The 21,373-nt window shown below is 46.8% G+C and overlaps 1 protein-coding gene across 1 annotated transcript; it reads left to right on the forward strand.

Annotated features, from left to right (window-relative positions):
- Nucleotides 1-1,071: 1,071 nt before the first annotated feature.
- LOC123080288 (AP2-like ethylene-responsive transcription factor CRL5) lies at nucleotides 1,072-1,707 on the forward strand. Its single transcript, XM_044503204.1, has one exon. It carries the CDS (start codon nucleotides 1,129-1,131, stop codon nucleotides 1,705-1,707), a length of 579 nt encoding a protein of 192 aa, XP_044359139.1. The 5' UTR covers nucleotides 1,072-1,128.
- The last annotated feature ends 19,666 nt before the right edge of the window (nucleotides 1,708-21,373 follow it).

A 21,373-nucleotide genomic window follows, 5' to 3' on the forward strand; every position in this document is an offset into this window, starting at 1 on the left:
ATAAGTACATTCATTCTGACTTATATTTTTATTTTATCTAGATTTTCAAGTTTAAAATTATTTAAATTAAAACAAAATTTTCATTGATTTGTCCACAAGAATTTATGTTCATTCAGTCTGTACAAGATTTTTAAGTTTAAATTATTAATTTTGAAACAAAAATTAAGTTGATTTTCAAAACCATCTAAAAAACATTACATTCGATCTGACTATATTTCCTCTTATCTAGGTTTTCAAAATTTAATTATCCAAATTCAAGCAAAATTTTCGTCGATTTTCCAAAGATTTTACGTGCATTCATAATGCACTGGATTTTTTCAGTTAAAACTATTAGAATTCAAACAAAAATTTAGGTGATTTTTTCAAAATAATTACATACATACATTCATCCTGGAATATATATCCTTTTGTGTAGATTTTCAAATTTCAAATTATTTTAATTCAAACAAAATTTTATTCAATTTTTCGGAAAAGTGTATCAAGAAATATAAGTTGTTTACTTACATAGGAAAAAACAAAGAAGAATACAAAAGATATGTGTATATCTCTTTAGTTACACACACGGCTATACAATTTTTGCACACCTTTTTTCGTTTTTATTTCCACTTTAATTAGTACTGTCCATGTTATATAAAGCTAACTGTGATATCTAATTGTCAAATGTCAGTTGGGAGTGGTTATGCATGCGCTGCTAATCGCAGCAGGTCGTGAGTTCGAATCCCATCCCCTGCACCGGCGTTTTCAATTTTATTTGAGGATTTTTTGTGTAAATAAAATATAAAATATAAGGGTGCTTTTTGAAAAGAAAAAAAAGTGCTCATGGATTACCCACAGCCTTAGAGCATCTCCAACAGGCGCGGCAAAACGCGCGCCCACGCGGTAAAATCAATTTTTCGCGCGCGCCGGTTGGTTCCGAGCGCTCCAGCGGTAGAGGGAAGTTAGCGCGCGCAGGAAGCGTTTGCGCACGCGCGGTACAAAGCGGCACGCGGCGCGCTAGATTTGGCGCGCCGCTTCGCGCGCGCCTATAAAGTCCCGCGCTTCGCCACGCGCCCTTCTCCTCGCAATCTCGCCGCTTCGCACTCCACCGCTTCGCCGCGTCGCCGCTTTCTGCGCCACCACCGCGCCACCATGCCGCCGCGCCGCCGGGGTGCTTCGGGCTTTCGCGGCGTCCGCGAGCGCCCCAACGGCTGGTACTCCGCCGAGATACGGGCCGGCGACGTCCGGCTCGGCCTCGGGACGTTCCGGAGCGCGCGCGAGGCGGCCCGCGCGTACGACGCTGCGGCGTGGCGCTTGGACAGGCCCCGATCCCAGATGAATTTCCGGGACGTCTTCACGCGCGAGGAGGCGCAGCGCCTCGCCCCTCCGCCGCGGCTGATCACGGACATGGACCGTGCCGACCACGCTCGGCGGCAGCGCCGTCTCCTCGTCGCCGAGGAGGACGAGCGAGCCATGGCAGAGTGGCGCCGTCGCCACCCAGAGGACGTCGACGCCGAGCATGCCTACTGGGCGGAGAGGACGGCAAGGCGCCACTCGGAGCGGGCGGACCGGCGTCAGCGGAAGGCAGTGGCGAACGAGCAGTGCGACATCGTCTCCGCAGGTGGGAGGTCGTTCTTCACCTCGGACGATGAACGTTGGGACGACGTCTGGCTCTCAACCTCGGACGACACCGACGAGGATGACGATGGTGATGGCAGCGACTTAGCGTAGTTTTCTATCTATGTATGCCGTAGTAATTTCTATCTATCTATCTATGTATGTTGAACTATCTATCATCTATGCCGTAGTAGTTGCATCGATGTAAAATATCTATGTATCGCTTTTTTTATCTATGCAATTTTAATTAAAAAAATATTATAGAATGAGCGCAGGCGCTGCATTTTACTGCGCCTGCGCGAGCTGCGCGCGCGCGGCTTTTCAACGCGGCTGCTGGAGCAAACGCTGCGCGCCGCGCCAAACCAGGCGATGGGCGCGCGCCAAATCTGTTTTTATAGCGCGGCGCGTTGGGCGCCTGTTGGAGATGCTCTTAGACACTGAAAGTGCCCCCCCGCAACTTGGCATGCCATGTCTGCATGGGATATGGCTGAATACAACAGAAAGCATTGTATATGAACGAGAGAACAAGTTAGATGACTAGAAAAACATATTTTACAAGTCTACTAGCAAAAATGCCCGTGCGTTGCAACGGGAGAAAATTTTAACTTCCCTAGCATAGACTAAAATATAAATCATTATTTAATTTATGATCCACGACAATTATTTCTAAGATGAAAAAGAATTATGCATTCAATCATACCGTCTTTGCAAAATGATCACAGTTCAGTTTGTGGCTTCATAGTTTCGTTCTCACTTCCATGCCACAATCAAAGGAGAAGAAAGAAAAAAATGTTTCGGAATAGGCCCATCTTGGCTGACGTAGGGGAGAGATAGAAACGTATTTTTTTCAAAGGCACACATTTTTGGAATTGGTGATTTTTTGAAATTAATGAACATTTTTTGTTTGACGAACATTATTTTTAATGCATGCAGCGAACATTTCTGCAATCGATGATTTTTTTTAAATTCACGGTCATTTTTTATTTTTTGTGAACATTCTTATAAAAATTAATGAACATGTTTTGAATTCACAGATATTTTTTTAATTCATAAATATTTTACTACTTCTGAAACATTTTTCAAAATTCACATTTTTTAATTTGGAACTTTTTTGAAATCCCAAAATAATTAAATAAGAAAAAAGAAAAAAGAAAATAAGAAAATACCGGCGTCCCTCCCTGCTCATGGGCCATCCTAATAGGGTGCACGGTTTCTAAAATATTTTTCAATATTCTCATTTTCTTTTGAAATTTGGAACTTTATAAAATCCCAAATTATTTTAAAAAAGGAAACTAGAAAGAAAAAACGAAATAAGGAAAAGGGAAGCCCCTCCCCGCTAATGGGCCGGCTCAATAGGGCGCACGCCCGTGGAGCATATATGAGAAGCTATTCCTCAACGTTCTGAAGGAACATTGTGTATGGTGGACTGGTTGTTGCGTTGTGCCCTGATATAAGTGACCAGGGTTCGACTCCGCCTGGTAGCACTTTTTTTAACGTAAAACAGCGACGGACAAAAAACAAAAGACTGACGAAAAACATTGATGGACCAAAAATAGTGGAGAAACAATCCGTCCTTTGCCGTGATATATAAGTGACCAGGGTTCGAGTCCGTCCGGTAGCATTTTTTTTAACGTAAAACAGCGACAGACAAAAAACAAAAGACTGACGAAAAACATTGATGGACCAAAAATAGTGGAGAAACAATATGTCCTTTAATATTAGGTATAGATATGGACCAAACTGATCGTCATGTGCTCTATGACTCCTGAAGTATTTCTTAACCGTCTGCCGAGATTTTGTAGTACTACCTCCACCTGGAAATAAGTGACGCTGTTTTGCTTCATGTGATCGTTCAACCTTTTCTCATGCCCATTACCATCCGGACGCCTTTGACATGCCATTGGCCCACATGTCAGTGGCCCAACATAAGTCCTAGGATCCCTTGGCCTATCGTCATTGTGATGATCATTTCGGCCAGGGACATTTTTGTTCTGTTTTTCATTTTGTTCTTTCACCTTTTTGCTAGTGGTTGATACATTCTTGGCGTAGTTGCTGTAATCATTAGGAAACTTGAGGGAGGTGAGGGAGATGCCGTTCATGGTGACCTGGTCCTTGACCTTGAACACAGTGAGTGTGAGCACGAGGATGAGGAGGCCGACGGCGACCGCGGTGGCCACGCAGCAGCCGCCGCAGCAGAGCACATCGACGCCTCTTCCGTAAGTACTGCACGGAGCGCCACCCGTCGCCGTCTGCGCCGCCTTGTCGACGACGCTGACGACCGGGTGAGGGATGGCCAAGGGCCTCGCTGGCTCGTTCTTGTCCACTGGGTCCGCTGCCGCGGCTACTCTGCTCGACAAAGCAGCGGTTGCCATCAAGGGAGGGTAAGAGCATCTCCAGCCGCGCCCCCAGGCCCCCCAAAGCCCTTTTTATCGCCGGCACCAAAAAATCGGCCTAGTCGCGCCCCCAGAAGCCCATTTTCGTCGGTTAGGGCCGAATTTGGCGTCGGCGGACCCAGGCCGAACCCAACGAGCTGGGGGGCGCCCGGGGGCGCTAGGGGAAACGATTTGGCGCGAAAGCCCGGCGGGCCCGCCGAGTCAGCGACCGGACGCGCTCGTCGTCCTCATCGCTTCGGTTTCCTGTGGGGAATCAATACCAAGGCTGCCGCGCTGTCGCGCCGGTCAGCCTTCCATTGATACCTCATGGGCGGCGCAGTGAAGGCTCGGCGACATGCGTCCCGCCCGCTCCTGCCATGCGTACGCATGCATGCCGCCCCCCAACGCTATAAAAGTCGGCTCCTCCCTGGCCGGTGAGCGCACACCCTCCATCACCACAACCCTCTCCCCCTCTCGACCTTTCACCGTCGGCGTGTCTCTCCTCTCTCCCCCCGATGACGAGCATGGCCGAGCGCTACCAAGGCGATGGTGCGGCGGCCAACGGCTTCGGGCGCCACCACCTGCACGAGGACGAGGAACGCCTTCTTTACGAGGCCGACTAGCCGGCGTCGCCGAACAGGCGGGTGCCGGGCTCCAGGAGGTTCAGCGCCGACGGTGTTTTGGTGCATCCAGTGCCCACCGGAGCCGATCGGCGCGCCGAAATCGTGCGCATCCGGTCCTCGCTGCCGGCGGCGGCGAGGAACGAGTCGAGGTACGCCCCCGACAACAACGCGCTGCGGAGGCGGCATCGTCATCCTCGACGACAACGACGAGGAGGCGCCCAAGCCGTCCAACCCTCCACGCATCAGCGAAGCTGGTCAGGGGTGCAGCAAGGACGGCGACGGCGACTACACCAAGATGTATAGGCTGCTCGGCATGTAGAAGGCAGGCGGCAGCGGCTTTAGTATTATTAGTAGTAGTATTTAGTAGTCGTATTTAGCTGTTTTAATTTATGTTTTCAGCTTTCGTGCAAATATCAATGAAATCGCCTAGTTTGGCCAAATTTATGTTGCGTTTGGCCGAATTTCGGCCGAGTTTAGTATTCAAAAAATGGCGTCTGGGGCGGCGGTTGGAAAACCGACCGGCCCCACGTCGATTTTTTTCGCCGGCGCACCTCCAGGCGGCGCTATTTCAAGCCCCTAGGGGGCAGAACGAGTGGAGATGCTCTAAGCTTCTGCGGCGCTAACCATGTCTGTGTGCTTCATACTACTCATACTTTGTTTGGTAGAGATTGATATTATGAAAACCACATGATTTTTTTAAAGTTAACAATATTTTTTTTGCATGGTAATACGTGTCTCATTCATATCATAAAGATCAAATTACAAGTCACGTAAAGACCGACATGACAAAACTGAAAAGATAGCAGAACATTGCTAAGCTTGACACCAACGTCCGTCACCAGCACAACAACCACCAAAGAAAAAATGACAGATCACCTCCTCATCTGAGCTCGATGCAGCTCCATCGCTGATATACAGCTTTGTGGACCTCCAAGATGGCTCACCAAAGATGAAGCCATTGCTGTTGAACGAATCAGACCGGGGCAACACCCCGGACACGTTATCGAACTCCAGATCTGAGACCCCACAATGACTAAGGCACCGAAGTAGGAAACCATACCTGACATCCATCAACCACGAACCCAGCACACGTTCTGTCTTTCAGATATCGTTGATGCAGATCACAATCTGCATCCGCTTCCGAACTACCTAAGATTTCATTTCAGAAGGGGTTGCCGAATGGCACGGTACAAAAAATGGGCCGCAAGGACCGTATAAAGAAAAACAACAACAAACGAAAGACGGAAGAGAAACAGCCGGGGCTCTGCTTTGTAAGGAGACCCCAAAGAGAGGTGTCGAAAAATGGAGACCCCACCCCAAAGAGCAATCCTAGCTGACTCAGCCTGGGTCGAATTGGATTGGACAGCCGGCCAGCTTCCAAACGGAGGCCTCGTCCCTGATCAAGACCAGAACATTACTAACCGACAGCTCATTTTTATATAAAAAAAAATCCGGCGATTGCGTTCGCGCCAAATCTCCCGACAGACAAGCATGGCCAAGGCCTTTGCTGCAGCCATTTCTTTCTTTGAGAGGTCATCCGAGAGGCCAGCCAACCAATCCGCGGTGGTAAGAGCATCCCAGCAGTTGGCCCCCACGCGGCTCCAAAAACGTCACCCGAGAGTGAATCGGTGCTAAAATTGACCTATGGGCGATTGGGTTCTAGCCGACGTCCCTAGGGTCAGCCCCACGCGCCTGATTTTAAATTTTTTGAACATTTTTTGACTAAAATTCGGCGAACGGGACAAATATTCGACGAAACGGTGCATAACTGAAATGGTTTTTACATAGATAAAAATACAATACTTAGAAAAAAATAAAGAGGCCGCGACTATAGGCCGAATAATGCGTTGAGAGAGGTGAAGTCGCCGTTGTCGCCGCCGTCGTCGTCGTCCTTCTCCTCCTTCACGCGGACGCCGCTGCTGGACCCCTGCCCGGGGTCACCCTGGCGGACCGGCGGCGGCGTGTCGTCGTTGCTGTCGTCGTCGAGAACGACGACGCCTCCGTTGCCGCGGCCACGACACTGAGTGACGAACTGCTCAAAGGCGCGGCGCTGGCGCTCCAGCTTCGTCCGCGCCCAGTCTTCGCGCGCCCACTTCAAGGCCGCCGCGTCGTCGAGCCCTGGCTCCGTCTTCACGATGGCGAGCCCCGGCTTCGTCTTTGGCTTGACGAAGCGGGGAGGAGCCGAGGAGGAGGCGCGCCCGCCCTCGTTGATGACGATGCCGATGCTGCGGGTGCGCCGGCCGAGCGGCATCTCCGCGGTCTCCACGAGCTCAGCCTTGATGCCGAACAACGCCGACGAGCCGGAGGAGTGGGAGGAGGAGCGGGAGGAGGAAGAAGAGGAGCCGGCCCTCCTCGGCATCCATTGGTCATCGCTCCGGCGGGGGACCGGGGCGACAGGGTACGTCAACGGTGGGCCGTTGCCGCCCTCGAGGTGCTGGAGGAAAGCGTGGAGAGTGCGGCCGGGGGTGCCCCACCACAGGCGGCGACCCTCGTTGTTCTTGGTCCCCCGCCACCACCGGTGCCCCGTTGGTGGAGGCCAGCTGCTACTCCTGCCGGCGCTGGATGCTCCTCCGTCAGCGACGCCCGCACGCGGTCGATCCTCGTCGGCGAAGTAGTCGGCGCGCATGGTGACGTCTGGCAGCGGTGGAATGGGGACGCCACCGGCGCTGAGCTTCCATCGCCCCGACGCACGCATGTTTGGAGGCGCCGGGGCGTTGGCCTCGAACAACAGGTAGGCTTCCCACTCGGCAACGAGCGCCGGCCGAAGCCATTGGTCGCCGCCCCATCGTCGGGGAACCTCTCGCCCATCATCGCAGCTGGGAAAAGGGAAGAGAGGGGAGGAACGTCGATGGCGTTGGCGCACGGGGAGAGAGCTCGGCGACGTGAAGAAAGCTCGGCGGCTGTGTGCGGGGAGGCGCGCTGCTTATATAGCGGCCGGGGGGTGGCACCGTGTGTACGCGTGGCAGGAGGTGGTGCGTCGCCGCGCCCGTGCCGCCCGTGAGGAATCAATGGAAGGCTGACCGGCGGCAACATTGGCATTGATTCACCGTGGGAAACCGAGGCTCGGTGGGCCCGCCGTTCTTTCGCGCCAAAATCGATCGCCCCGGTGCCCCCTAGCGCGCCGGTTTCGGCCTGGGTCCGCCGGCGTCAATTTCGGCCCAAACCGACGAAAAACAGGCTTCTGGGGACGCGACTAGGCCGATTTTTGGACGTCGCCGCTAAAAAAACGCCCAGGGAACCTGTGGGGCTGCGGCTGGAGATGCTCTAATACCAGCACGCCAAGTCGCCGGTTGCAAGGTCTGGAATCGAGCAAGAGAAGCCACAAACTCCCAAAGACGGAGCGACCAGGGGCATTCCCGAACCAGGTGGCCCAGCATCTCCAGATTCCGCAAGCATCAAACACGGAGGTGTTTGGCTACAGAAATGGTAACGGTAATGTAAACGTAATAAGATCACGGCGTTTAAGGAGGTGTAATGAGTTTTTTCCCAGTTTGTTTGGTTCATGTTCAGGGAAAGGAATTGATTACCTTTGCTTTGCTTTTTTTGACAATGAATGACAGTGGAAGAGGCTCCCACTGACTTTTGTATTACTCACAGATGGGTGTTACATGTTTACATGGGGGGGGGGGGGTGGTTTGCAGGGTCCCCCTCTACCCTATATATACAAAGAAGAAAATTTGTGCCTTCTACAAGTTTTGGGTGAAAGAGTCTAAGAAGGGACGAAGCTCTTATTTACAATTATGAGCAAGGAGGCCCAACAGATGTTTGAATCTATCAAGCCATGCAGCAAAGGAGTGTGGCACTCCCCTGAAGAATTCATTGTTCCTCTCCTTCCAGATACTCCAAGCGGCCAACAACAAGATGTCCATGAACAAAGGTTGCCTCCAATGGGTTTTACCTTCATGCATAATGGAGATCCTGTTGCCATCATGCGGCCATGTCAGACCAACCATGTCCCAACAACGTTGGCTAAAGGGGCAGGAGAAAAATAAGTGTTCAACTGTTTCCTCAGGAGGATTCTGGCAGAGCATACATGCATAGTTGTTGTTTACCACAGCATAGTGTCTACGCTTCAACATGTTTCGCGTGTTTAGGCAGTCAACCAGCAACAACCAACCAAACATTTTGAATTTGATGGGGCTCTTGGCCTTCCAAAGCCATAGAAAGGCATCATCGGCGATCATCTCGCTAAAACAGTGGTTGTAGTATCTTTTGGCTGAGAATTTCCCATTGATGGTACTGACCCAAATATCTGCAACACCCCTCACTGGAGTGACATGCATCGAGCATGTCTGAATCCCCCTTACTTCCTCTCTTGCTTGTGCGGAGAGTGGCAGATGGAAAAGCGTGGCTGGGTCTGTTGCTTGCAAAGCATTGCAGACAGACTCATCCTCATTTGTGGCAAACGAGAAGGCTCTGGGGTAGATCTCGGAGAGTGGGGATTCCTGATCGTGCACAAACCATACGTCCTTCCAGAACAGCATAGAAGTCCCGTCACCTATAGTAGCCTTTGAGATCCCTCAAAAAACATGGCTGAGTTGCATGATATCACGCCACCAGAAGGACCCGATTGGGTCGGCTGCATGCGGTACCGTGTTCACATAATATGTGTCCCAGATCAAGGTCACCCACGGTACATCCAGGCGGTTATAGAATTTATAAAGATGTTTAAGGAGCAGAGCCACATTTTGGGTTTTGATGTCAATCACCCCAAGACCACCTTTGCGCTTTGGCCTACAAACCAGCTCCCATGTGGCTAAAGAATTAATTTTGACTCCTGCCTCTGTGTTTTTGGCCCACAGACAGTACCTACGCAACTTGTCAATGTGCTCAATCACCTTTGGATGCAGTTTTAGCGTGCACATTGCATAGATCAACATGGAAGTGATGGTGGAGTTGACCAATGTGAGTTTGGCGCCAGCTGAGAGCAAGGATAGGGCCGTGGACAGCTTCCTCTTAACCCCACACACCAATGGCATTAGCTCAAGCAGCGTTGGTTTGGTCGTTCCCATGGGAAGTCCCAGGTAGGTAAATGGGAGCGGCCCCACGTTGCATCCAAAGATTGTAGCCAAAGCAGAAGCCTGCTGCAGGTCAAGATTGATTGGAATCAATGTTGATTTGTGGAAGTTTATTTTCAGACCAACGGACTCTGCATAATCAACTAGAATGGACTTCATACGGGTAGCTTGGTCCGGGCAAGCAGGCATGACCAGGATCGTGTCGTCGGCGTATTGAATCACAGGATAATCCCCTCTCCAGTTGGATGGAAAGGGTAGATCAATTAATCCTTGGGAGTATGCATCATTAATAGCCGCTTGCAGGAGGTCAGCCGCCAAAACAAAAATGAGTGGTGACAGTGGGTCGCCCTGTCTCACTCCACATTTACACAGAAATTTTCGTCCTGGGACCCCATTCAAAAGAACCGAAGAAACCCCGGAGGCAAAAATGGACTTCATCCAGCCAAGCCATCTGTCATCAAAGCCCATGTGTTTCATGATCTGTAACATCGGTTCATGTTCAATTGTATCAAATGCCTTGGCAAAATCAAGCTTCAGTAACACAATCTCTCTCGCAGATGTTTGACATTGGTGGATATATTCGAACGACCACGCCAAACAGTCCTAGATGGTTCGGCCTTTGAGGAATCCATACTGATTCCTATGGATGATTTTAAGAATGACTTTCTGCAGGCGGTTGGCTAGAATTTTCGTGACAATTTTCAGACGACAGTTAAGCAATGTTATGGGCCTGAAATCATTAGCCGTTATAGGAGAGGAGATCTTTGGAATGAGAGTGATATAGCCCTCACTGATGCTGGTTATGTCAAGGTTGCCTTCGTGAAAATCGTGACACATTTTGTAGATATCTTCCTTTATAATGTGCCAGCAACTTTTGAGGAAGCAACCATTAAAACCATCGGGACCGGGAGCCCTGTCAGTAGGCATCTCTTTGATCACCGCATCAATCTCATTAGTAGAAAAGGGGGCCGAAAGCACATCCAGACCCTCCACCTTTTTATGATGCGGTTAAGATCAAAGCGCATGTTAGTGGGTTTTGAGGTCCCCAAACGTTCCTTGTAAGTGTTGAACAACACACCTTCCTTGCCAGCATGATCAGTGACCTCAACATCTCTGTCTTGCAAACTGGCAATTGAGTTATGCCTAAAACGCTCTGTAGCAAGTGATTGGAACAACTTAGTATTCTCATCAGCAAATTTGAAATATCTAACGGTGCATCTTTTCCTCCAATATTTGTTCTGATACTTGAGGAGACAGTTAAGGTGTCCTTTCAGGATACTTCTGAAATTTGCTTCCTGGACAAACAAAACCCTCTTGTCTTCTAAAGCATCAAGATTGGCTAATGCATCATTGCTATTTTGGATCATGACCTTCAGTTTGGAGATACCTATACTCCAACGTTTGAGATCATAACATAGCGTCTTGAGCTTCTTGCATATGACAGCTGCAGAATTGGAGGCGTGGCAAGGTTTACTCCAAGATCTGGCCACAACATCAAAGAAACCAGGGTGATTGACCCAGAAGTTTTCAAACCGAAAAAGGTTTGATTTTGGGATTTTGGATTCGATTGAAATCACGCACGGAATATGGTCAGAGACCGGTTTTCCCAGAGGTAGAACCATTGTATTAGGAAAAGTTGTGGTCCAATTCGATGATGAGAAGAACCAGTCAAGCTGCTCCAGGAGCGGGTCGTCCTGCATATTACTCCACGTGAAGGTTCTACCCTTAACTGGGATTTTCATTAAGGATTGAGCACGTATAAGCTCATTGAACAACAGCATATCAGAAGCATCTCCCCCGGCTTATTTCTGTTTTCAGTGGATCGTATGAAATTGAAGTCACCCAAAATTAACCAGTTTTCATCATCTGGTATGCTGAGATCAAATAGCCAGGAGGTGAAATCAGCCCGTCTCTGGCCCGTACACGGGCCGTAGACATTCACCAAATTCCATGACTTATTTGACTGAGCAGCCACAAAAGAAACACCCACCGCAAAAGATTCCACGTGCCATGGTGTTCCCACAAAAATAGAGTTGTTCCAGATAGTGATAATTCCGCCCGACTCCCCAATCGATGGCGCAAAAACAAATTTATCAAATCGCTTGGGGCAGAAAGATTTAATAAACGCTAAATCAAAAGATTCCCATTTGGTTTCCTGAATGCATAAAACTGAACAACCACTAGATTCGATAGCATTTCTAAGTGCCAAAAGTTTTCCTTCAGAGTTAATCCCTCTGATGTTCCACGACAAGATGTTCCACGATTTATTCATGAACAGAAAGAAAATCAGACTGCCTCATCTGAGGTAATCTACTGGGTAGCCAGCAGCTTGTCTTCAGAGATGTCTTCGGGCGCAATGCCGCACCAATCGCCCACCTGCTGGAGCTCTTGAATGGATGTTGGTGGAGGGCACGACGCGGTTGGAGCAGCAGCCGTGGAGACAGCAATGACGGTTGGGACGATCCTGGCCTTCACCCTCGAGCGACTGTGCTTGACCTCCGAAGCATTAGAAACCTTGAAGCCATCATACTTGTTTGATCTAGAACTCCTCCGGACAGCAGTGGTGTCGAGAGGAACCTTGGCAGTATGGGCTGCAATAGTATTAAACGAAGAGGAGGATGCCAACAGTTGCAGAGCAGTGCCAGATGTCGGGGCATTCTGGTCAGTCTGGATTGCAGTGTCAAATGGCTCATTAGGAGTTGAAATCTCCTGTGGCATTCCTACCTGGGCTTGACGGAGGAGGAGGAGGAGGAGGAGGTGTGCGGCCACCAGGACTGCGTGAAGAGTGTCTCGCCACGGGCGGTGGGGATGAGCTCGTAGTCCCTTCGGGTCATCCTTCTGCGGCTTCCTCGCGACGAGAGTGCACGGCGCTGCACGCCTTCTAGCTCTTGCCGACGGGGTCGTGGGGAGGGGCAGCGCCGCACCTTCCTATCACCGCCACCGCAAGCGACTCACCTTCCCGAGGAGGTGTTTGTTTAAGAGAAATTTGCCGGTCACCTGATTACTCCGTAATAGGAAAACATTACTCGGGTTTGGTTACTCCACCCCGTAAATGCGTCCCTCCGTAAATGGGTCCGGCCCAGTTATCCATTTCAACCGACATCTTGTTGGGACTCCTAAAACAGGTTCGCAATTTTAAATGTGCAAGTCTGGTTTCTCTTCAAGTCATTTGTGAATAATGTTTAGTTACCTGCTTGGCATGTTTCTTTTCATCAATCGATCAGATTCAACACCGTTGGCCAGAGTTGCGCCTAATTCATACTGATGTTAAGGATGATTTTTTTTTATTTTAGAGAAAAGGCCATAGTCCGACTTTATAAATAAAGCCACGAGGCAGAGTAGCAACAATCCACAATCCACAGGGATCAGCAGCATAACGAGCAGAGTATGAACCGAAACCAAACCAAGCTAAAGTAAAACGTACATGGCTCCCAGGCCAGTACATGGCGCGCAAGCCGGGGAGTCAAAAGACAGCGAGATCAGGTCCAACTACTCCTAACTGCCGGCTTGAACTGGAGAAACGGAAGTAGCAGAAACCCGAATCTTGGACATCATGACATCGAACGCATCCCGGTCCTCCTCCTTAATCAATAATATCCACGGTTGCAAGAATATGTAAGTTTTAAATAAGCAATCAACAGGTTTAGTAGGAAAAAATGTTCAATGGTAAACTTGTTCCTTGTTGTCCACAGGGTCCAACATATCGCTGCCAATCCCACCCAGAATAATCTTCTCTGGGCCCCAACCAGGTTAGAGGCCAAGAGACGAAGGTCTGAGAAGGAAGAGGGTCTCCAAGAAACATTCAACCGCAATCTGATACAACACCAGAAAAGCTTAGCCAAAACACAGTTAAAGAAAATATGATCCGTGTCCTCTCTTTGCCCGCATAGAGCGCAACGATCAGTGCTAGGGCCATTACGTTTCTGAATTTGATCACCAGCCGGCAACCGCCCGCGAGAGGCTTGCCAAAGGAAAATCTTGATCTTTGGAGGGATGCGGGCTCTCCACATCCACTTGAATTTGGAAGTGTTCAAACCAAAAATCAGCTTGCCATATAAGGATTTCACGGTAAAACGGCCAGAAGAGGAGTGGGGCCAAACCACTGAGTCCTCATCCTCCAAGAGCATAGGGAAGAAGGCAACGAGGCACTGCCAATCGACCAACTCTTCAGGAGAAAGAGAGCGCCGCAGCTGGAGGTCCCAATTGTTGGCAGAGAGCTCAGAGGACGAGATCCCAGGGTTGGGACAGCAGGAGAAAAGTACAAGAAATGAATTCGCCAGCGTGGACGAGCCGCACCACCAGTCAAGCTAGAATCTAATGGATCTGCCATTATGCACAACAAATTTGACAAGGCCTAAGCTTAACAAGATCTTTCCAGAATTGAGAGGCGCCCGTGGCGCAAGCAAACATGGGTCTAGAGGGGGTTGTCTGTGGTGGTGGTCATGATCTTCCACCACCATTTGATGATCAGACACTTGTTTATGACTAGAGTATTAATTATACCATTTTACCATGCGATATTTACGTTTGTTATCAGCCGCGTTCCAGAAGAATGAACCTCTATGCTTATCAAACCCAGAGTGTGTACCATTAGTAAGGAGATAGAAGCCCATCACAAACATAGGGAGGTAAGAAAGGCAAACATTAATCAGGGCAACTTTCCCCGCTTGATTGTTGCACGTGCCCCTCCAGGGCATGACACGATTGCCAACTTTGGCCACCATAGGTGCGAAGTCTTTGGCCAAGAGATTGCCAGAAGAAATAGGCAGGCCAAGGTACTTTACCGAAAGAGCCAAGAGAACAATTCAACAAGTGGGATACACGCAAGGCCTCGATATCCGAAACTCCAGTAACGATCACTTCACTTTTTGAGAAGTTAATTTTTAAACCAAAAAGTGCGTTGAAGCAAAGAAGAAGAAACTTGAGGTGGGAGAGGCACAGATCATTAAGTTCCACCATAATAATCGTATCGTCAGCGTATTGAAGATGAGTAATCCCTTGAGGGATGAGATGGGAGCTCACCGGAGTAATGTGTCCAGCCCTCGCGGCTCTGGACAAAATATTAGAGAGAGCATCCGCAACAAAGTTAAAAAGGATGGGGGAAGCCGGGTCTCCTTGTCTGAGGCCTCTAGAGTTCTTGAAGAAGTTGCTAACCTTCCCATTGACAGAAATAGCAGTGTGGCCCCCCGAGACCATCTGCATGATTCTATCCACCATCAAAGCCCTTGGACAGAAGAACTTGCCTTAAGAAGCCCCAACTCACAGAATCATGGGCCTTTTCAAAGTCCAACTTAAGAATAACTGCCTTGCTGCCTAATTTGTAGATATCATGGATGATTTCATGCAGGCAGAGGACCCCATCAAGGATAAAGCGACCTTTGACAAAGGCAGATTGAGTAAGAGAAAGGGTGCGATGAGCTACTGGAGTAAGGCGAGTGGCCAAACATCAGAGCAATGGGCCTAAACTGGGAGATGAGCTTCGCGCCCTTGACTTTAGGAATGAGAGAGATCACGGCATAATTAAGTCTAGAGATGTCCACCGTCCCCAAACAGAACCCCTTGAATAGTCGCGCAAATAAGCGCCTTAAGCTGAGGCCAAAAAGTTTTAAAGAAAGGAATAGAGAAGCCATCCGGGCCAGAGGCAGAGTTGGCATTAGCTTTATTGATAGACATGAAAATTTCCTCTTCAGAAAAACGGAGCATAAGAGCAAAATTCTCATCCGAAGACACCCGGTCGCCATGGTCCCAGAAAGCAGAGGAAATTCTAAACCCCTGTTTGGCAGATAGGATGAATCTTTGTTTTCTAATAGGTCAGACTGGATTCTATGTTCTTGCCCATGCTCTGTTCACTGCCATTGCCTCTTGATTCCTCTCTTAGAGTAGAAAATCCACACTGAGCATAGCAAGTCCACTGGAGGAGCAAATGTTGTTTATCACCGTATCTCTTCTCCTGTTGACAAGCCCGATATCTATGAAGGTACACCTTTGTGCTTGGTGGTAAACTTGTTTCTTTTTCACTTATGTTCAGAATTTCCTTGATCATTTTGTATCATTATTTTAGTAATTTTGCTCTGCATTAAGATTTATGCACGGTCTGGTACACCTTTGTGCTTGGTGGTAAACTTGTTTCTTTTTCACTTATGTTCAGAATTTCCTTGATCATTTTGCATTATTATTTTAGTAATTTTGTTCTGCATTAAGATTTATGCACGGTCTGGTACTTAGAAGAATACACTGCTGGTTTTCTCCTTGTGTGATTTTGACATTAATTTAACAATGAGTACTTAAATTCTGAATTCTGAAGTGCATGGCAGCTACTCCCTCCGTTCGGAATTACTTGTCTCAGAAATGGATGTATTTAGAACTAAAATACGTCTAAATACATCCATTTTTGCGACAAGTAATTTCAAACGGAGGGAGTATATAGTTTCGTTATTATTCGGTTTGAGCTATGCGGCAGAAATAAGCTTCATGCTTCTCTCAACATACTAGGCACCATACAAGGCGGCGACGGCGTACCCGCTCGATACCTGCAGCCCCTGGTGCAGACAGGAGAAGATGCTGAGCTTCTCGGCCTCGACGACGTCCTCGCGCCCTTCTCTACTATGGCAGATCTGTTTGTTTCTCAGGTGGGACTGCAGTTCTTCCGAAGCTTTGCTTTTCTGTATGACATGTTTAGTACTTACTTTATTAGTTATATGCTTCTCGAGCAGCATCAGACTACTTTCTCTTGTGATCACTTCAACGATGAGGAAATTGGAGTGCATCTTAATTATTAACACCTCATTGTATGACAAGCTCGGCAAGAAAGGCGAGAGTTGACGGGAGGATGTCACCACCAACAAGACCGAGGCCGCGTCGACGGACTCAGGTGTGTGTGCTCGTTGGTGGTTTCAGTTTCATAATTCTCACTACACCTAGCCTCTGTTCGCTCAATCTTTAAGAAATTTTGTCTGCCATTGCATTGTTGAGTACGTGCAGCAGGATGGAAAGCAGCGAGCAGCGGGCACATTGTTCACGGAAGCGGTCGCATGGGGTTAAGCCTGTTGTTTCCCCTCACCAAGACCTAAGATAGCATGAGCTACGCGCAGATAGAGGCACTCATGCAGGAGAGAGATGACGGAGCAGCTGGTGGTCCGGACGACGAAGATAAGCTGAACGTTGGCTCCCATGAAGTTTGATTGATTGTGCCTCCGCTTTTGTGCTGGTGCTTGCTTTTGAACCACTGTCATTTGTGTCGTCGGTGATGTAGACTATAACGACATATAGATAATATCTATGACTCCTAAGGCCGATCTCTTGTCTCCTGTTTCCACTGTTGTGTAGTACTTGTTACTTTTCGAGTCAGAACTATGCAATAACGTGCAAGGGGCGCGCTCAACCTGGCAGCGCCCAGCTTTCTCTCACGCGGTGTAGTTAAGGCCTGGACCTGTACCAGAAGCGGGGTCTGTGTCTGCACAAGTGCCTCCAAATTTGATTGAAGTATCAGTAGTACTGATTAGAGTTTACATGAGAAAATACTTGTTGTTGGGAATCTACCTCACGCTGTCACACACCTTCTTCCTTCTTTCTCTCCTCTTCAGATTGATACTACTGTATATGTATACGTTTTAACCTCAGTTGATTAGATAGTGCATTGGTTTACCAGATTCGATGGCCTACCTTGATGATAGACCAAATAAAAAGAGATCTCAACTCAGCTTCTCTAGATGCAGGTTCATCTCGTGTATCACAAAGAAATTTCCACTAGCATTTTCATGCATATGATTTAATCTAAGTTTTAGTTGTGCTAATTTAATATCAGTACTATTTACAGTGGCAAACATCTCCATTGATTCTACAAAGCATCTCGATAATTTTGAAGTGAGTCTGCATGTTAATTACATTACATTTTGTATCATGCCCTACTGATCTAAAAGATACTTAGTTTTCTGAATTCCATAGGACGCTTATGATAAAGAAAACTATGCCCTTAGCCTTTTTAGATTGCTTTAAATTTCATTCTGCAGTTTTTGCTTGCATCACTTTTTGTGCTTCATTAGGCACTTTATGTTGCAGTGTTCTATATTAGACTATTCAGATTATTTTTCCAGGCAGTGTACAGATGTGGATTAGACTTTACTTACTGCTTACCATCTTCTATATCACCCTAACATACTTTTGTGCAGGATGGGATCGTACTTCATCCTTCACGTAGTTTATAAAATGAAGGAGTTGTAGTTTGGCCAACTTGAAGCAGTTTTTTATGTGCACCAGTAACTTGATGGTGCTAACTGGGATGTATGGTTGCTTCTTTTACAGAGATTTTTCATCTTAGATGCTACTCACATGAGCTGGTAATGTCGTGCTACCATGGAGAAAACATAGCTAGGTATGATTCTACCGTCTCACTTTCTTTAGTTGGGGAGTCAAAATGCCCATGTTTGCTAATCCCCATATGAGCTACAGATTATATTTATAGGCTTCCATGTTAATGCCTACTGAGTTTAGCCTATAACTCTCCTCCTTTTGTCCAATGGTTACCTCTACAGGGCGCTCCCCGGCCTGGAGCTCTGCTACTCCATGATACGGAGGTTCCTCGACAAGCAGAGGGCGATGGTCGGGCAGGTGTTACCCTTGAATGTGAAACCCCGGCGAGCAGTCAACCGCTATTTCTAGAAGCCTAGCCCGAATTGTATTACTTTTATGCTATTTACTCGAATTAAAGGGAGCAATAGAAGGGGTTTCCATCATATATTCATGTGGATGTATGTTTCCTTATGTAAGTGGGGCGCGGCTATATAACTCACTTATAGCAAGGAAATCTTCTGACTTGATAAAGTCGCACGAGCGTATGGTCAACGCCTCTTTTTTCTTTTTTTTCTTTTTTTCATGTGCTTGATTACATTTTACAAATACAAGTTTAAAAGTTTTGCAATACATGTCAACATTTTTGTATTCACATTTAACAATTTCTAAATGCTTTTTTAACATTTTAAACACTTGTTTTAAAATATTCAAATGCTTGGATTAATATTTTTCAAATACACGATTAACTTCTTTTTACCCATGTCAAATTTTCTTTTATACATTTTTAGTATACATGAGAAAAAAATTCTCTATGTGCATTTAATATTTTTGAAATGCTTGCTTAGCAAAAAATTTAAAATTTTTATGTAAAATATTTTGTAATATATTAAAAAATATTGACCATATATTCAAAAAATATTAATCAAGCATTTAAAAAAATGTTGAATGTTTATAGTAAAAATGTTGACCATGTATTGTTAAACTTGAATTTTAAAATTATTAATCAAGGATTTGAAAAAAAAAGTGTAAAAAAAAATTGTTGACCCTGTATTAAAAAATTGTTAATCAAGCAGTTAAAAAATGTTAACTGTATATTGGAAAAATGTTGACCATGATAAATTTTAATCTTGTACTTGAAAAATATTTTGTATATTAGAAAAAATGTGTATTAAATATATACCGAAAATATGTATAGAAAAACAATGAGAACCCAAGATAAAACAAAACAAAACCAATGAAAAACGAGAAAAAAGAAAGAAGCTAGTGAAAAACAAAACAAGAACCAAAGAAAATAAAATCCAATAAAATGGAGAAAATAAACGAAGAGAAACGGTGAAAAAAAGGAAAAAAAACCAGTGAAAGCCCAACGCTTTTAATTAAATATTATTTCTAATAAAAACAAGGTCGTGACCTTCTAATTAAATATTATTTTTGAGAAGTATCTTCTAATTCAAATGAACCCGATGGTGGACAAGTGGCTAGCACTGCAACACTACAGCTAGGACGTCGTGGGATTGATTCCTGCGTGACCCTTTTTCTCTAGTGTATTTATCGGCCTGCCCGAAACTATAGACACGCTTTAGGCGAGACCGAAGGAAGAGTCGCTATAAGCAAGATATAGCCTCTCGCCTGGGTGGTTAGGCTGCAGGCCCATCAGGATGGAAGCGAAGCAGGAAAAAAAATAGAAATAGAAAGTGGTTGGGCTGCGGCCTGGGAAAGAGAAGAAAGAATTAAAAATAAAGGAAATTGAAAAAACCAAACTCTTCAAGGCCCCAACGAAATCGCAAAAATTGCACCAATGCCCATGGCCCTATTGCGGTCGTGGCCACGACGCTCGCTGCACTTAATCTGACACACACTACGGGCCTCCCCATCGCGACGACTGCAATTGCGACGCCGTGTCGACAAACCTACGGCTATCGAGCGAATTAAAAATGTTGTCGCCGCCATGTCAACCACTCAACATCCATCAAACCCCATGGCGGAATGAACACTACAGAAAACAGAGCAGTGGCGGCGGAGCAGTGTACGCCTTAGCCCAATGCTGGAGCCGATGAAGAACTTGACTCCAAGCGGTCGAATACGCTCGAATCGCCAGCGGAGACAAAGAAACCATATTGAATCACCTACGGGCGAAGTGCGAGACGGGTTAGGAAAAGATGGGGGACTGGCGTTAGTGGAGCGAGGAAGGGGGATATAGGGAACGTTCGCTCAACCGACAGTTAGAGCGAACAATTTCTGCGCCTCACATGGCGATCCTCACGCCAAGATCTGTGCGATGCATCCGAGGGCGCAGAGCGCGTTCACACAAGATCAGTATAGAACTGACGTCAATTCTATAGTGTTCAGGACATTATTCACTCAACTTGCTTAGCTAGCAGCGCCCGGTTGCTTGGGACAAACAACCTGGGACGTTTTTATACTTGACAAAGTATATTAGCAGAACAAAGAACATCCACACTGACAAGATTGTTTGGAAAAGAACATCCAAACCAGTAGGATTAATTTAGGAGACAGGTCGAATTCTGTGGTCGGAAAATTTGTATACAGCCAAACAGATAGCACTGCATTTTATTTTCTAGGGAAGCCATACATCACCCAGAAAAATCGAACATTCGATATTATCGTAAGTAAACACTGACCTCATATTATTCGCAAAAAAAGAAAAAACTCATACAGCTTGAGAAAGGAATCACGAAGTTCCTGGCATGCCTGGATTGTTCATAGCAAGGAAGGATGCATTTCAAAGCTTCATCACATGCTATCACGTTATGTGAAGATCCACTATTTCAATCAGGACAGTAACCACAAAGAAGGTAATGCAAATTGTGTGTAATGCAAACAATACAAAGAAGATAATGCAAACCGTGTGTAATGCAAACAATACAAAGAAGGTAACTGCAGCTCCTCCACATTCTCACATCCGTGCTTGGGACCGGCAAAGGCAGTGCTAAACCACAACAATACAAAACATACAACACCAATCATTCAAGCAAAGCATACAGGACACACCATCAAGCAAATGCAATATCAATGCAGCTCCCTCCACATTTTCACATCCGGACTTGGGACCGGCAAAGGCAGTGTTAAACCACAACAAACAAAACATACAACACCAATCATTCAAGCGAAGCATTCAGGACACACCATCAAGCAAAGCAAATTATAAAACAACACCAATCATTCAAGCAAAGCATACAGGACACACAATCAAGCAAATGCAATATCAATGCAGCTCCCTCCACATTTTCACATCCGGGCTTGGGACCGGCAAAGGCAGTGTTAAACCACAACAAACAAAACATACAACACCAATCATTCAAGCAAAGCATTCAGGACACCATCAAGCAAAGCATACAGGACACGCCATCAAGCAAAGCATTACAGCACACGCCATCAAGCAAATGCAATATTAATTCAAACACACACACAGAGTCACAGTCACACACATATTCAGTCACACACACACACAGAGTCA

The sequence above is a fragment of the Triticum aestivum genome, chromosome 1B, assembly GCF_018294505.1.
Source record: "Triticum aestivum cultivar Chinese Spring chromosome 1B, IWGSC CS RefSeq v2.1, whole genome shotgun sequence".
NCBI classification, from domain to species: Eukaryota; Viridiplantae; Streptophyta; class Magnoliopsida; order Poales; family Poaceae; genus Triticum; species Triticum aestivum.

Coding starts and splice junctions, on each gene's coding strand:
- LOC123080288 (XM_044503204.1), top strand. CDS start 1,129: ATGCCGCCGCGCCGCCGGGGTGCTTCGGGCTTTCGCGGCGTCCGCGAG.